The sequence below is a fragment of the Diceros bicornis genome, chromosome 23 (assembly GCF_020826845.1).
Source record: "Diceros bicornis minor isolate mBicDic1 chromosome 23, mDicBic1.mat.cur, whole genome shotgun sequence".
NCBI classification, from domain to species: domain Eukaryota; kingdom Metazoa; phylum Chordata; class Mammalia; order Perissodactyla; family Rhinocerotidae; genus Diceros; species Diceros bicornis.
In genome coordinates this window covers 26,673,579-26,690,605 of record NC_080762.1, presented here as the reverse complement: position 1 = coordinate 26,690,605, position 17,027 = coordinate 26,673,579, and the positions used below count along the sequence as shown (strand labels likewise).

General features: G+C 38.8%; 1 protein-coding gene across 1 annotated transcript in view; it reads left to right on the top strand.

Moving 5' to 3' along the window:
- Nucleotides 1–9,449: 9,449 nt before the first annotated feature.
- The window catches only part of AFG1L (AFG1 like ATPase), a 185,993-nt gene continuing 178,415 nt past the window's right edge, over nucleotides 9,450–17,027 (top strand). Inside the window, exon 1 of the mRNA XM_058566509.1 lies at nucleotides 9,450–9,760. Within this exon, the coding sequence (XP_058422492.1) occupies nucleotides 9,625–9,760 (136 nt within the window). The 5' untranslated portion in view covers nucleotides 9,450–9,624. The remainder of the gene's footprint in view (nucleotides 9,761–17,027) is intronic.

The window sequence follows — 17,027 nt, the reverse complement described above, 5'->3', positions numbered from 1 at the left end:
CAAGCTACACTGTGGCGGCATCCCATATAAAATAGAGAAAGATGGGCACGGATGTTAGCCCAGGGCCAAGCTTCCTCAGCAAAAAAAAAAAAAAAAAAAAAAAATAGAGAGAGTCTAGATTGAGAACTTCTTTGTTATCAGTTAAGTTGAGTAAATAAAACTCACCTTGATTTAAAACTTATCCAAGTACTCTCCCCAGGATGTCAAACAAAATAAAGCCACTTAGCTGATTCCTTTGAAATATAGGTCAAATCATGGCTAATTCTGAGTATAGTCACCTGGTGCAAGTACTAATACTTATAAACAAATGAATTCATATAGTTTTATGATTGCGTCTTTGGGTTTGGAGGATTGGCTACATTTTTGGTCAACTTTAGTTCCTCTGAATAAGCAGTCTATGGAACTGAAAAATATTCTGTCTATTTGATTGCCCGGATGCATTGCATTAAATCTGCCTAACCAATCAACAAAACTAGATTGGTTATGATGATCACTGAGTGGCAATCAAAATTCTATGTAGCATGGTCTACTTTTTGTCTGTGTATAGATCTGATTTTAGGGCTATTTGAAGAACTATCTCATTGAATACATAAGCTTTCAGTCCCTGTTACTATTCAGTTAACTTTAAGAAGGGGTAGTACCTATGTTACCTTGGGTAAGTCACTTTATCTCTGAGGATTATTGAGTCTTAATATGTGAAATGGCTGGGTTAAAATCAAAAGATCTTTTTTTTTTTTGAGGAAGATTGGCCCTGTGCTAACATCTGTTGCCAATTTTCCTCTTTTTTCTTTTTTCTCCCCAAAGCCCCAGCATATGGTATGTATCATAGTTGTAGAGTTGTACCTCTTCTATGTGGGACGCTGCCTCAGCATGGCTTGATGAGCAGTGAGTAGGTTTGCGCGCAGGATCCGAACCGGCAAATCTCAGGAGGCCAAAGCAGAGCATGTGAACTTAACTGTTATGCCACTGGGCCAGCCCCCAGAAGATCTTTAAGGTTCCTTGAGAATCTAAAAATAATTTTTCTCATTAAGTCTGGATATCCATCTACATGTTTTTTTTTTTTTAATAAGGCTGAATACTGAATACATATGCAGTATTAAACTTGGAACATTCTTAGAGTTTCCCTGAAAATATTAAAATCCAATTACTAGTTTTTGTAATTTTTATTAATATGTTTTCTTATAATTAACAAAAAGTATCAGAACATGCTTAGGAAATAAACGTGGGGGTAGGGATGGGGGGATGGGAACAGTTTTCCAGTTTTTCCAAAATAATATTTATGGGGGTTTATGAAAACAACTGAGATACTTGGTAATCACCCATGACAGGCTCTCTGGGTCTAAATCATTTGAGTGATACGAGAATATGGTAAGATATGTAGGAGCCGGATCTTGATTTTCTAAAGGTCTATATAAAGAAATTTTATTTCATTCTGTAGATAATAGGAAGGCATTGGAAGTTTAGAATGGGTGATGGGATGTGGTCAGATAGGTCACATTTTTGGAAATAAATCTGACAGCAGGATGGAGTAGAGGAGAAAGAGACAGAGCCAATTAGGAGATGACTGCATTAGCTTTGGAAAGATAGGAGGAAGACCCAAGTATAATAGATGAATTTAAGCCATATTAAGATGATAGATTCAATCATATCTGGTGAAAGATTGGATGTGAGTGATGAAGAAGAAAAATTAATCGAAGGTTGCTCCCAGATTACAAATTTCCACGTGAAGTTGGAGGTTAGAATTGATTGGGGGTTGCTGCTATTTTAAAAAGAAAGATGGCAGAGAGGGTATGTGGAGAAATTATATAAGGAAAGCCTCCCCTCCCCCCTCAAAATTTGGATAAGGAACTTTAAAAGAGGAAATATATAGGTAAATACAGACATATTACCATGTGGTTCAAATTTTAAAAAAAAGGATACCCTGGTAAAGGATCTTTAAAACTGAAAAACAGAACCAGTTATTTTTAATCTGTTGTTGAAAATAAGTAGAAAGAAACTAAATAAAGATTTGAGCACTGAACATGACTTCAAATATTTTGTCTTTGGCCAGTCTCTAGTTACAGGTGAAACAATGTTTCAGTAAAGGAAAAAAATGGTAACTTTTGTTGGAAGGGTAGCAAATGTATAATTCTTATTTATTAGAAGGAATGGACTGCTTGCAACAAAATCTACACTTTATGTAAATATATACATATTACTGAGGTAGATATATCTTGTATAGAAATTTCTGTGGTTTATAAGACACTTAGGCATATTTATTTAGTTTGTTAAAATTAAGTAACCTAAATTATATTTTCAGTTAAGGATCTTTAAACACAAATGTTGGAATTTAGAAGCTAGATATTTGAGTCTAAAAATGAGTTATTATGGTTTAAATAATTTCTTATGTGTCTTCAAATGAACCATATTGTTTCTTGTAGCACTAAAGTGTGTCTTTGTTAAATTAGAAAACCTGTTTCTAAAAGCTCTACTCTTTTACTCCCTTCCATCCACATTTTATGTTTTTGATATCATATCTAAGCTCTTTTTTGTGTGTTTGTATCCGTTACTCTCTTATCATGGAAATAGATAATTTTTTTCCTATTTGCAGTCTTCTCTTTCCCCCTTAAATAAGTCCCTTTAGCATTTCTTATAGGACTAGTTTCTTGGTGATAAACTCCTTTAATTTTTGCTTGTCTGGGAGAGTCTTATCTCTCCTTCCATTCTGAATGATAACCTTGCTGGGTAGAGTATTCTTTGCTATAGGTTTTTTCCTTTTAGCACTTTAAATATATCATGCCACTGTCTTCTAGCCTGTAAGGTTTCTGCTGAGAAGTCAGCTGATAGTCTTATGCAGTTTCCTTTGTATGTAACTTGTTGCATTTCTCTTGCAGCTTTTAAGATTCTCTCTTTATCTTTAATTCTGGATATTTTAATTATGATGTGTCTTGGTGTGGGCCTCTTTGGGTTTATTTTGTTTGGTACTATCTGTGCTTCCTGTACAGAGGAGACATCTTGCTGATATCTGTTTCCTTCCTTAAATTAGGGAGGTTTTCAGCTATTATTTCTTCAAATAGATTCTCTGCCCCTTTGTCTCTCTCTCCTCCTTCTGGGACACCTATAACATGGATGTGAGTGTACTTGATGTTGTCCCAGAGGTCCCTTAGACTGTCCTCACTGTTTTTAATTCTTTTTTCTTTTTTTTGTGAGGAAGATCAGCCCTGAGCTAACATCCATGCTAATCCTCCTATTTTTGCTGAGGAAGACCAGCTCTGAGCTAACATCTATTGCCAATCCTCCTCCTTTTCCTCCCCTCAAAGCCCCAGTAGATAGTTGTATGTCATCATTGCACTTCCTTCTAGTTGCTGTATGTGGGACGCGGCCTCAGCATGGCCGGAGAAGCAGTGCGTCTGTGCACACCCGGGATCCGAACCCGGGTCACCAGTAGCAGAGCGCACACACTTAACCGCTAAGCCATGGGGCCGGCCCTAATTCTTTTTTCTTTTATCTGTTCAGCTTGGGTGATTTTCTCTAGTCTTTTGTCCAGCTTGCTGATCTGTTCTTCTGTATCCTCTACTCTGCTTTTCAGTCCCTCTAGTGAATTTTTCATTTCCAGTATTGTATTCTTCATTTCTGATCGGTTCTTTTTTATATCCTCCATTTCTTTGTTGATGTTCTCACTGAGTTCATCCCTTCTTCTCCCAAGATCAGTGAGCATGCTTCTGACTTTTTGTTTGAACTCTTTGTCAGGTAGATTGCTCATTTCTGTTTCATTTAGTTCCTTTTCTGGGCTTTTGTCCTGTTCCCTTACTTGGAACATATTCCTTTGCCTCCTCATTTTGCCTCTTTCTCTGTGCTTGTATCTATGTATTAGGTAGGTCAGCTATGTCTCCTGATCTTGGAGAGATGACCTTATGTAAGTGATGCCTTATGAGGCCCAGCAGTGTGCTTTCCTCTCGTCACCAGTTCCAAGTGTTCCAGGAGTGACCCCCATGTGGGCTACATGTGTCCTTCTGTTGTGACAAGGTTGCTCTTGCCGTAGGTGCCCAGGGAGGCTGAGCTGTCCCCCTGTCCAGCTGGTTGTAATGCTCAGCTGTGTGTGGTTGTTGTGGACACTTCAGTCTCTTTATTGAGTGTGGGGAGCACCAGCTCAGTTGGCTGCAAGGTCTAATAGCACATTCCTGTTGCAGTTTTTCTATTAAGTGAGTAGGCCTCCAGTGTGGCTGGTTGTTATGTTCAGGGGCTTACAATTGCTATAGGCCTCTGGCCTATAAGTCTCTTGTCAGCTCTCTGAGGATTGCAGGTGGGTGGGGCTGGCCCCAGGCATGGGAGCACCCAATTGTTTCAGACTTTGGAAGGTGGGTCCTATCACCTATGTGGCTGTTTGAGAAGCACAAGTCTTCTGCAGCTGACAAGCCCCACCACCCACAAGGTCACACACACACAGTCAACACAGTCCTGCCCCATGTGTGCACCCTGACCCCCTGAAGTGGACCCAGTCTCTCCGAGGCAGGACCTCCACACACTCCACCATTGCCCCACACTCTCCACCCGCTCCTTACACACGCCCTGCCCAAGAGAGGTGGACCCACTCTCCAGGCTGCACAGAATCCAGGCAGCTTGCTCAGCAGGCTCACAAGTTGCCCGAGGGCTTGTTGTTGGGTGGGGCCAGTCCCTAGGGTGGGCTGCCTGCCCTGGCTGAGCTGGATTAAATCTGTGCTCTAGTGGGTGGGGCAGACCCTGGGATAGCAGGCCCCAGGGAGAACTCCAATGGTGTCTGCCAGTGTCTGTGTCAGCACTCCCACACCAGGTCACAACAATGGCCGCTGCCAATGTCCCAGTCCCCGGAGAGGTCTCACCTCTCACTGAGATGCACCCAGAGCCTAGCAGGTGAGTCTCTTTTCACCAATGGACCATGCACCTTTCTTTCTGGAGATTTTAGGTTGCTTTCTGAAACAGGTGAATTTGTGTATGGGCCCTTTAAGAGCTGGCTTTAATTTCTTTATGTCCTAGCTTTTCTAGGGGTATTCTCCATTGTTGTTAGTAGCCAGCAAAGCCATTATGACACTTGTCTCAGTTGTGCTGGGTCCAAAAAATGCTTATAGTGGCAACGTTCCCTGGCTCAGGTCCCACACTCCTCCAGGGAAGGCTGCGTACCTTTGGATTGTTCCCAGGCAGCTGTGAGGCACTGCGGCTTGGGAAGGTGGCTTTTGTTCTCTCCAGAAGGGAATTTCTGCCTCTTCCATCTAAGTCAGGATTGTCGTTTGTTGCAGGGGTTCCTCTTCTCCAGTTTTCAGTTCTCTCTCAGGGGTTACTGTTCCAAGATCAGTTGTAAGTCTGCTGTTTCCATGGGAGGAGGTGAGTTCAGAGTCCTCCTATGCCACCTTCTCGTAGGGTCAGCTAAAAGCCTACATTCTTTTTCACTCCTGTCTGCAGATCCTGAGAACAATTCTCTAGATGAGAAGGACAGGCGACAGTCTCTTTATGGTGGAATTAAGGATTCCTTCAGCAGGCTGCCTGGGAGTCAGCGGCATGCCGCCTGCTGGCTGTGCCCTCAGCCCATGCCCAAAAATCCTAAAATTTATATGGAACAACAAAAGACCCCAAATAGCCAAAGGAATCCTGAGAAAAAAGTACAAAGCTGGAGGTATTACACTCCCTGATTTCAAAATATACTACAAAGCTATAGTAATCAAAACACCATGGTACCTGCACAAAAACAGACACACAGATCAATGGAACATAATCAAGAGCCTAGAAATAAACCCCACACATCCATGGACAGCTAATTTTTGACAAGGGAGCCAAGAACATACAATGAAGAAAGGAAAGTCTCTTCAATAAATGGTGTTGGGAAAACTGGACAGCCACACTCAAAAGAATGAAAGTAGACCATTATCATGCACCATACCCAAAAATTAACTCAAAATGGATTAAAGACTTGAATGTAAGACCTGAAGCCATGAAACTTCTAGAAGAAAACATAGGCAGTAAGCTCTTTGACATTGGTGGTAGCACCATATTTTCAAGTATGACGTCTGACCAGGCAAGGGAAACAATAGAAAAAAATGAACAAAATGAAGCTTAAAAATCTTCTGCACAGCAAAGGAAATCATCAACAAAAATGAAAAGGCAACTTAACAATTGGGAGAAGATATTTGCAAACCATATATCTGATAAGGAGTTAATCTCCAAAATATATAAAGAACTCATACATCTCAACAACAAAAAAACTGACAACCCAATTAAAAAATGGGCAAAAGATCTGAACAGACATTTCTCCAAAGAAGACATACAAATGGCCAACAGGCACATGAAAAGATGTTCAACATCACTAATTATCAGGGAGATGTAAATCAAAACTGCAATGAGATATCATCTCATGCCTGTCAGAATCACTATAATTAACGAGACAGGAAATAAGAAGTGTTGGAGAGGATGTGGAGAAAAGGGAACTCCCATACACTGCTGGTGGGAGTGCAAACTGGTGAAGCCACTATGGAAAACAGTATGGAGATTCCTCAAAAAATTAAGAATAGAACTACCATACGATCCAGCTATTCCACTGCTGGGTATTCATCCAAAGATCATGAAAACATGAATGCATAAATATATATGCACCCTTATGTTCATGCAGCATTATTCACAATAGCCAAGACGTGGAAGCAACCTAAGTGCCCATCAAGGTATGAATGGATAAAGAAGATGTGGTATATATACACAATGGAATACTACTCAGCCATAAGAAATGATGAAATCCAGCCATTTGTGACTGGATTGAGGGTATTATGCTAGGCAAAATAAGTTAGAGGGTGAAAGTCAAATACCATATAATCTCACTCATACATAGAAGATAAAAACAACAACAAACACATAGGGACCAGCCTGGTGGCATAGTCGTTGAGTTCATGTGCTCTGCTTCAGAGGCCCAGGGTTTGCAGGTTTGGATGCTGGAAGCGGACTTACGTACCGCTTATCAAGCCATGCTGTGGCATGCATCCCACATATAAAGTAGAGGAAGATGGGCACAGATGTTAGCCCAGGGCTGGTCTTCCTCAGCAAAAGAAGAAAAAAACAAAAAATCACATAGAGACAGAGATTGTATTGGTGGTTACCAGAGGGGAAGTGGGGGAGGGAGGAAGGCAAAGGGGATGATTAGACACAAGTGTATGGTGATGAGTTGTAATCAGTCTTTGGATGGTGAACATGTAATCTACACAGAAACTGAAATACAATGATGCACACCTGAAATTTATATAATGTTATAAACCAATGTTACTGCAATGAAAACAAACAAAACAAACAAACAAATAAATAAATAAAATTTCTCCCTACTTTTTTCAAGCTTTAGAGCACATGTTTTATTTCTAAAATTCTTAGATATCATGAATCCATGCTGTCCTAGGCTCTTCCTCACTTTAGATTTTGACCTTATCCCATCTCAATTTCTATTTACATGTGTATTTGATTAACTCTTTGTGTACATACATTATCTCATTCAATTCTCACAAAACCTCTGTGAGGTAGCTAGGACAGATGCAATCTTAATTTTATACATAAGGAAAACAGAAAGAGAGAGGATAAATTATTGACAAAATCAGGACCCAAATATATCTTCTGATTCCTGCTATAGTATGTTTTCTGTCAACCACTTTCTTTCCCATTTCCTTCATTATTTTATTTCTCCTTCTCTGGATACTTTCGATCTGGTTTTGTCCTTGAGATTAGATGTCAGATCTACTTGGCACTTTCTCTAGGGAGATTTTTAAATAAAGACAGGATAACGCTTTCTGATTTTCTTCTATTAGTTTTTCTGATAATGTTCAAAATTTCTTTTAGGGTAATTTTTGCTTTTTTATTTGTTTTAGCAATTGCAGTAAGAGCAGGGGCATGGAATTGATGTTTTAATAAAATGTTTTACAATGGCTGCTTAATTAGACTTCTGGTCATAAGGATTCTCTTGAATACAACAAAAGTAATCCAAGTTATTTCCCTCTAAGTTACGTCATATTTGTATACAATAAAGTTCATTTGCCTTGTTTCTGTCTACTTGCACAGCCATGAGAAAATTTTCTGTAGATTTTCCTGCCAATTTGGCATTAGACTATACGTGAGTGCTTATTTCACTTCCATAATTATTAAGCTGTTGGAATGTCTAACAAAAGGTAATTTCATTGACCAAGGCAAGCAGTTGTTTTCTCAGAGGAAACAAAATGATACCTAGATACTCTCTGAAAGTCTTGAGTGTGATGAATATGTAAGTCAAGTAAGAAATAGTCCATTTTTTTCCAAAAGATCTTTCACAAAGTGTCACACCAAAAATTAGTAACATTAAATGAAGGAAACAAGCAAAAAAAACCCATTTTCTATAGCATGGAGGAATAGCTTGTCATGTCAGACGATGGAATTAAAGATAGAAAACAAATAGTATTAACTGATTTATTTTGAACGATACAATCAAAATAATTTTTTCCATAAATGATTTGACAGAGTTGGTAGAGAAATCTCCAAATTATTATACCATGCTATGCTCTCCTTTTCCTGTTTTTTGGGTATCTTCTATTGTGGACCAACTGCCTCACTTCCTGGAATTCTTTCAAGTGTAGTCTTTTCAGTTTTCATGCAACTGAAATTTGGCTTCTTCTTGTAGTCCAGACTTTCTTTCCTGCCTGCCTTAGCTCACTTTAGTCCCTGTTCTTGGAATGTCTTCATCTCCTGTTTAAAGTAAAGCTTCTAAAAGGTCTTCCTGATTTCCCAGCCAACGTCCTCTCCTTCCATTGATTCTATTACACCTGGTAGAATCTTTTGTTACTTTCTTCCTCTCTCCTGCTGGAATGCCAGCCTCTTCTGGACAGCAATTTGTATTCCCAATACACTTATCATAGTGACTCAAAACATTTTTTGTTTAATCAAGTTAGGGCAGATCACTTAGAAATTCCTCTTTGGATACCCTGTCCCCCGGCCACTCCATCCGTTCATTGTCCATCTCGGGCCCTTGGCTTTCCCATGTCACTTATCACTTCTTTCAAAACATTTGAGTGTATGCCATATTGAAAATGATTTATGCTATTCAAATACAGAAGGCAAAAGTGGTAGGAGCACATTTCAGGTACTCGGACAAAGATGAGTTGGACGCCGGAGTCAAAAGAAATGGGGCTACCATCCAGGGAGGTGTGACAAAGTAACATCAATATTTCGTTAAAATATGACGGCCCGCTGGCTCACCTAGATTTTATTTAGGTTTCTGAATCTCGGTCAGGTGGGCTAACCGAAAAGACTCAGAGGTGGTTACGTGACCACACGTCATAATCATGTTCCAACTCCTTGAATATGTTTTGGGACCCTCTGCTGCCGGCGCCAGGCAGAGAATTGCCCCTCCCCCCAAACCTAGAGTGCACGCCCCGCCCCCGGCAACGCCGCACTGCATGCTGGGAGTCGTAGTCCCAGCTGGCAGCTGCCCGGAGGGACGGAAGGGCACCGGAGCCCAGGCTGCCGCTTCACTACTAGAGGTCGCGTTCTTCCGCTGTTCTTTTTCATTCTATCGGTCGGAGTCTTGCGTGAGCCCGGCTGGGTTTGTCCGTGTCACCGTTTCTCTTCTGGGTTTCAATAAAGTTTTTTTCTTTCTTCCCTTGTACGGAGCTCAAGATGGCGGCCTCCTGGTCGCCCTTGGTTACCCTGCGCTTAGTGCAGAGCCGGCTGAGACGGAGATGTGTTGGGTGCGGGGCGAGGGCCGCTGCACTCGCTCCTCCGGCCACCGTCCCTGGAAAGCCCCTTTGGAAAGGTCAGTGACTGTGCCATGAGTAGGCCGAGCCGACTGAATATGCCCGGGGAAGCCTCGGGTCAGTCACCCTCCCTCCTGTATCTCCCCCAGCTGCCTCCTGGTTTCACGGTTTTTGGAGCTAAGGGCCCCTCGAGAGGAGTTTCAGCCTCTCTTGCCCTTCTGTTACTGTCTGCCCATGAGAGAGCCCTGCACACTGAGAGAGCTGGCCCACAGTGACTTTTCATTTTGAGGGTCAGAGGTCGGCCCCAGAGTTGGTTCCTTCCCAGTGTAGAGTTGAGACCTGGTGAACCCAGGTGTGGGAGTGCCTGGCTTAAAGGGATGCAAGTGTGGGGTTGGGGCCTGGGCACCCTTTCACCCTGCGCCTTCCCAAGCTCTCCTGGGCTGGTGACCGAGCACTGGATCTAATAGCCAAGCCTGGGACCTCTGCAGAGCCCCCTGGGTTTTGGGATTCTGGGAACGCAAGTGTACAAGCATTCTCAGATTGAGGGATCGATTCTTCATGTTCTTTTCAAGTCACTACAGGCTTCAGTGGGATTTTTTTTTTTAATCACTGGGCTTGCTTCATTCATTCATTCAGATTGTTACGTGTTCATCAATGAATGAATCATATTATATTTTGAGTAACCAAGCCCACAGGAGTGCTGATCTTATTCATATATACTCCCACTACACTGCGGGCTACTCAAAGGCAAAGACCAGGTGTCATTGTTTCCTTAGCGCTTAGCACATTGTTTGATTGGCAGATGCGTTTTTTTGAAGGAATGAATGACGTTATTCTTATTGTCTCCCCCATAGTTATGCTTTCCTTTTTCTCATCTCCAAGCACTCCCTCTTATATATCTTAATAAGTTGATTCTCATTGGCTAATTTAGCTAAAACTCTGTAAGTCTTTGGTTATTATCATCAACAGAGTTGAAATTAATACTAGCACTGTGATTAAGTCACCTTAGATTTTTCTGCAAAGTTTAGCATAAGTCACTTATTGTATAATGGAATATTTTGGTAACATAAGGTTTGGATCATAATAACTTTATTTTTTACTTTTGGAATAGGCAATAAAAGCAAATGATACAAAATTCAAAAGGTACAAAAGGAATATGGTAAAATGTTAAGACTCTTCCCCCTCTATCCCTTAGCCACTTGGTTTTCCTCCACAGAGGCAACCTCTATGACTAGTTTCTCATGTATTCTTCCAGAGACATTCTGTGGGTGTACAAACATATATGTGTATAAATATCTGTATTAAAAAAAAAATAGAAGTGGTAACATACTATACACATTGTTCTTTTCCTTTCTTTCTTTTCATTTAGTATATCTTGGAGCTCATTCCATATCAATATGTATAGAACTGCCTCGTGTCTTAAATGGTTAAAATAGAATTCCATTCTATGCATATACCATAATTTATGAAAATAATATTTAAGGAGCATCATCATAATAACATATAAGATTTACCGAATGCTTATTCTGTGTCATGCACTATGCTAAGTGCTTTCTATATACATTATCTCATTTAATTTTTGTATCCTCATTTTGAGGATAATGAATCCAAGGTTGCAGACTAGTTAAGTGGCAGAACTTGTGGGTTCAAGTAAAGGCTATACTTGGACTTACATCTGACCCTAAAGGCTATGCTGTTAACCTGTCCTCGTACTACTTCTCATTCTCAAAATTTAGCCAGTTTTGGGTGTGGAGATTTGATGAAAATGCAGTTAGGGTAGAGGTGGATTTAATTGTAACTAAAGATGCTCCCTCCCCCTCTTTAAATAAAAGGAAAATTTAAGTTGAAATGTTATTCAGCATTTAGAGTCTGATTTAAAAATTTGTTTTGTATCCCTTTCTTGATTTTTTTTTTTTTTGGTGTTTTACTGTCTACGTTTATATTTTATCTCTATTTTTTCATCTTTGCAAGTCTACTATTTACTACAGTGTAATGTGACGGAAGCATTGGCTTAATGTTAAACAAAAGAAGGAAATAGGGAAAGGAAAGGAATAAGGGGAAAGGGAGAGCAGGTTCTTACTTTGTTTTTATGTCTCATCTAAGCTTTAATGCCAGCCCTGGCTCCAAGACATTTTGGAAACTGGAACTATGAAATCTTTAGGGGTCCTAAAATGCTGTTCATCCAAATCACCTACCTGATTGCCTAACTTTAAATTCCTTAGGAAATAGAACATTGTGAGATCTATTTGGGATGCATGTATTTAGATTAGTTAGATTATTAAAAACTTGAAAGTAAAATTTGGTTTCTTAGGTAATTTAAGTATATATGTTCAATTTTGATTTCACTGCCTGTTTTCTTTTAGGTCTAAGTGTGTCTTCATTTAATGTAACAGTTATTCAATCTCCAGATAGTTAAGGGGAAGCATTTTATTAGAAATCAGAGTGGCTGTGGCGTGGGTAGAAAATGCCTCAAAACTGGTAATTCAGTTGAAGCCTTGTATTAAGTGTGAGGGGGAGAAAAAGTGAATGAAATTGGGTCCCAGTCCTTGAATAGCTCACAGTCTTGGAAGGGAGCTGAAATTACAGTAGCTAACATTTATTGAGCCCTTTCTATGTTCCAGGCAGTCTACTAGCAGTTTCTTTCTTCATAGTTTAATCTTCATAAAAACCCTATAAAATTGTTATCTATATTTTATAGATGAATAAACAAGCATGACCACCTAACTGGGATTTGAACCTAAGTATTTTTGCTCCAGAACCACAAATGTAACCAACTGTGTTCTACTAGCTCCTTAACATAACAATGGACATTAATAACCCATCATCTAGGCCCATCTTGAAGTGTTGGGTAGGACTCCAGAGGAGAAAGCAGCTCTGCTTAGGGAGAGGAGGATTTTTTTAGCAGAAGTGTAGAAGTGAGCTGTACATGGCCTTTATTGGTTTATGGTCCCTCAGGGAGAGTAGCTAGAGGTGAAGCTGGGAAGGTGGCCTGGGATCTGGTTAAAGGAGGCCTGTATAGTGTGCAAAGATGTATAGGTTCAGTGGGACAATGTTGTAGGTTTCTTAAGAAGAGAAGTGATGGGAGGCCAACCCCATGGCCTAGTGATTAAGTTTGGCGTGCTTTGCTTTGGTGGCCTGGGTTTGGTTCCTGGCTGTGGACCTACACCACTCATCCGTGGCCATGCTGTGGTGGAGACCCACATACAAAATAGAGGAAGATTGGCATGGATTTTAGCTCAGGATGAATCTTCCTCAGCAAAAAAATAAAAATAAAATAAAATAAAATATGGGCAGAGAAATCAGGGCAATTTAAGCATCAAAAAGAATAATGATATGCAATTATAAAATATTGAAAAGTAAAAATTCATGAGTCCAATGTGAGACACATACACACAAAGAAGCGGAAAAAAAAAAAAAAAAAGAAGTGATCAGATCTGTTTTAGCATGATTATTCTTATTGCTGCCTGAAAAACAGATCAGGAATGCCTGGATGGGGGAATAGTGGAAGCTGGGAGTTTATTTAGAAGGAAGTTGTAGTTTAGGGGAGAGTAGTTTGCAGCCTGAATTACTGCTGTGGTGGAGGTGGAGAGCAGGGCTGCAAGGGAGGGATTTCAAAGACACTTCTTTGGTAGAATTGACAGGCTTTGGGGGAGACAAGGGGAGAAGAGTTAAGATCAATTTAGATTTCCTAGTTGGGGTAATTTAATGGTATCACCATCCATCTATCAAGGGAAACAAAACAAACATGCAAAAGGGCCAGAGGCATTTTACAGGAGATTCCATTTTGGACTTGTTAAATTTGAAGTGTTTATAACGGTTCTGGTAAATGAGTCTGATTAGTTGTAGGAAATATGGGGATCTGAGACTGAGAAAGGAAATATGAGGTGTTGAGAGCCATGAGAATGGAAGAACTAGCCCGGGAGTATTTGTAGAGTGAAAAGGGGAAAAGGCTGATGGGGATTTTCAATTTTCCTTGAGGAAAATTGATATTTATGAGCAGAAGAACATGACTTTGTTGGAGAGCAGTTAGAGAGGTCATAGGAAAACTAGGAGAGAAGCCAAGGAAGAGAATATTTCTAGGTTTTCTAAAACTGAAAATTACTGTATCTCAAAATTCTATTTTTAGTTTCAGCTAGACTTAGAAACTGTTTATTTCATAGAGGCAAGGTAATATGAGAGTCACATCTTGTGATTTCTTATTATTATAGTGTCCTGTATCTCAATGTTATGTTTTTAGTGGTCTCTTACATGATGACTCATATTTGCCTTTAGCTCCACAATCTCCTTTATTATATGTGCATGGGAGATCTTGATTAAGTACTAATATGAGTAGAACTAACCCATCTCAGCCATATGAATTGGTATAATTTATTGGTAGTACAGATTAGTGTTTAAGAAAATGGGCTTTGGACTTTTATTACCCAATTAGATGAATACCCTTATGTGAAACTTTGTGTTTCTTGGATTTCCATTAACATTTATTATACTAGAAAAGAATATTCTTACCTACTCTTGAGGCTGATTAACTTCATGTTAATGGTTTCTTTCAATTAAATTTTTTTAAAGCATAGCACAGCTTATTACATAGATATAGCTAGTGCCCTAGATGTAGTTCTGGGGTGGAGAGAGGGGCAGATGAAATAGGGTTGATCCAAGAGTAGAAGTGATAGAAAGGAACCTCAGAGGTCCAGAAATGGATTATTGATCTGTAGATTAGCACTGCGTTATACCTTAAGTGCTTCATTCTCTTTAAGTAAATGATGGAATGTTTAAATGGGTATAACTATTTTTTTGGATTTGTCTTTTCACAAAAAGTACCACAGAAATAATAGGTGTCAAGGGTCTAGAAATGGGTAGTTCAGCCTTAGGCCAGTGTAATAATATGCTCTATAAATTCTCTGATAAAAGGTTGTCTAGCCTCTGCTTGAATATATCTAACTAGATCACTTATATATTTCACTGATTAAGATTTGTTCTAATTTCTCTCTTAAAAGCCTTTTGGATATGTCCGTTCTTTCTGCTATGTTTTGTCTTCCTTGCCTAAGGTCCACTGTTGAGGTGCCATTTGTATGCCTACCCTACTGGAGGTACCTGATACTTTTATCTCCAGAATCTTTTTCACAACCTTTGTTGACTGTCTTGCTTGTCCCTATTTCTTCTCTCCATTGAGCCAATCCTAGAAGTTACTTTTGCAGCATGATATCTATCCATGTTCTTGACCAGGTGGCAATTTTCAACCATTTTTAAAGCCTGAATGTGTAATTCTTAGGGTAGTTCCTTCATAGCTTCATAATGCAATTTATATCTTAAATGCAACTCCTGTAGATTCCATTTTAAAATTCTCATTTATATATGTGTGAGTGTATAAAATTTAAACGAATATAACGAATAGATGTTATTTTTCTTTATCGTTTGAAAGAAAATAGTTCCCTTAGATCTCATTATTAGTGTATGAACAGGGTGAATATTAAGGAGTTACTCAGTATGCTAGGCCATGCCTATAATTACTTCAGAATAGCTTTATTCAGATTTTTAGGCAGTATTTTACTGATTTGTTATCATGAAATTTAAAGTACTATTTTTTCCTTTCGTAAAGTTATACACATTGGCGTATTTAAGATTAACTAGCTTCTAAAGGAAAAGAATGATAACCAGCAAGCATTTAGTTTTAATTTTCATAATTTTTCTATTTAAATCAAAAGCACCCTTTTAAAGCCCCTAAATCAGCCTTTTATAAATAAAGTAAATCATCTTGTTGATGCATTCCTTGATGATGGCTTATGTTGTTTTTCTAAAGAAAGAGTTTAATTAAGATTTGATTTTCTTCTATTCTGTACTTTGTTTATTCATTGCTGAATCAAACATAGGTCTTGAATGTCACTGGTAAGTCTGACTTTTTGGGTCATTGATGACCACTGCAATTTTCAAAAAAGCAGCTGAATATTTATCTTTTGGGTATGATTAGAACATAATAGAGCATAAATGGGCTGCCCATGACCTTAGCATGGGCTTCTGTCATTGTAGGAGAACATTTCTGGTCAGTGGCCATTGTTTACAGTTTGTTAAAGTCAACATCAATGTACAAATAACTCATCAATAATTGTGAGCACAGTATTTGAATGGATGTTTAATAAATATGCATTAAAAATCTAATTACAGTAATGAAGTTTACAGCTGAAATTTTAATCCAGCCCTTTAGAAATATTAAATGTGCTTTTCCTGATTGTGCATTTTTCTCACAACAGTTGGGTAAACATTTTAAACTGGAAATCTAAATTCCTTATATAGTTTTGATTTCATTTAACTAAGCGTGTGTTTTTTTTGGCAACAATCTTGTTTCTCTTGGTGAAGAAGTGAAGCTCCTTTTATTCCATACAAAGAATATGAAGAACTCGTATTCTTTGAAGAATTTTGATCAGTTCTGCCTTAGGCCTGGTGAACCTATGGGATACCAGATGAATAATAAAATGTGACCTGGGAAGACTAGATTGTGATTTTGGTTTCCTTTCGTAGTACTGGATCAATCATTTAATTTGGTATTTCCATTTTCTCATCTGTAGAATGGGATTAATTATCCTAACTCTACCTTCCTTGAATGTCATTAATGAGGCTCAAATAAGTTATTATATAATATGAGAAAGTCCTTTGAAAACTATGAGAAATATTATATAAATGTGAGGCTATGCCAGGAGTAGTTGAAATATTAATACTGAAATGCTAGAGGCGGTGCATTCCAGTCAGTGAATAGAAATGGGATAAACTCAACTCTATATAGAATTACTAAAACCAATTTAATTTGAGGGAGGACTCACTTATATTAACAATGGCAAAAGGCTCGGTCTAATTTCAGTGCTTTGAATTCTAGAAAATGTAGTTTTGATTTTTCTGATTGTACAAAGGGCCTTCATAGATAACTGGGGATGGTTTTTGTTCTCCTGGATTTAACTACCTTTTCTCTGGATATCCTGAATACCTAGAGGTTCTTAGAAAATACGAATTTCATCATATTGCTTTCATCATCATGTTGCAAAGAGAGCTGTTGAAATTTGATTTATAGTATGCAGTTAAGTCACTAAGGTAAAATATCTTCATTTAGTAAGATACTGTTTATGGATACTGTTTTCAAAGGAACTCAAGTAGTTGTGAACTATTTACTGTGCAGCAAGATATAAAGATAACATTTCAGAGAATCATGGAATATTAGAGCTGAAGAGGACCTCTGGGTCATGTAGTCAAATGTCAGATGGGCATGTAGTTTCTATCTTAACTATTGCTTTTTGAGGCATCCTATTCATTTTTGGATAGCCCTAATTGTTAGAAAATTCT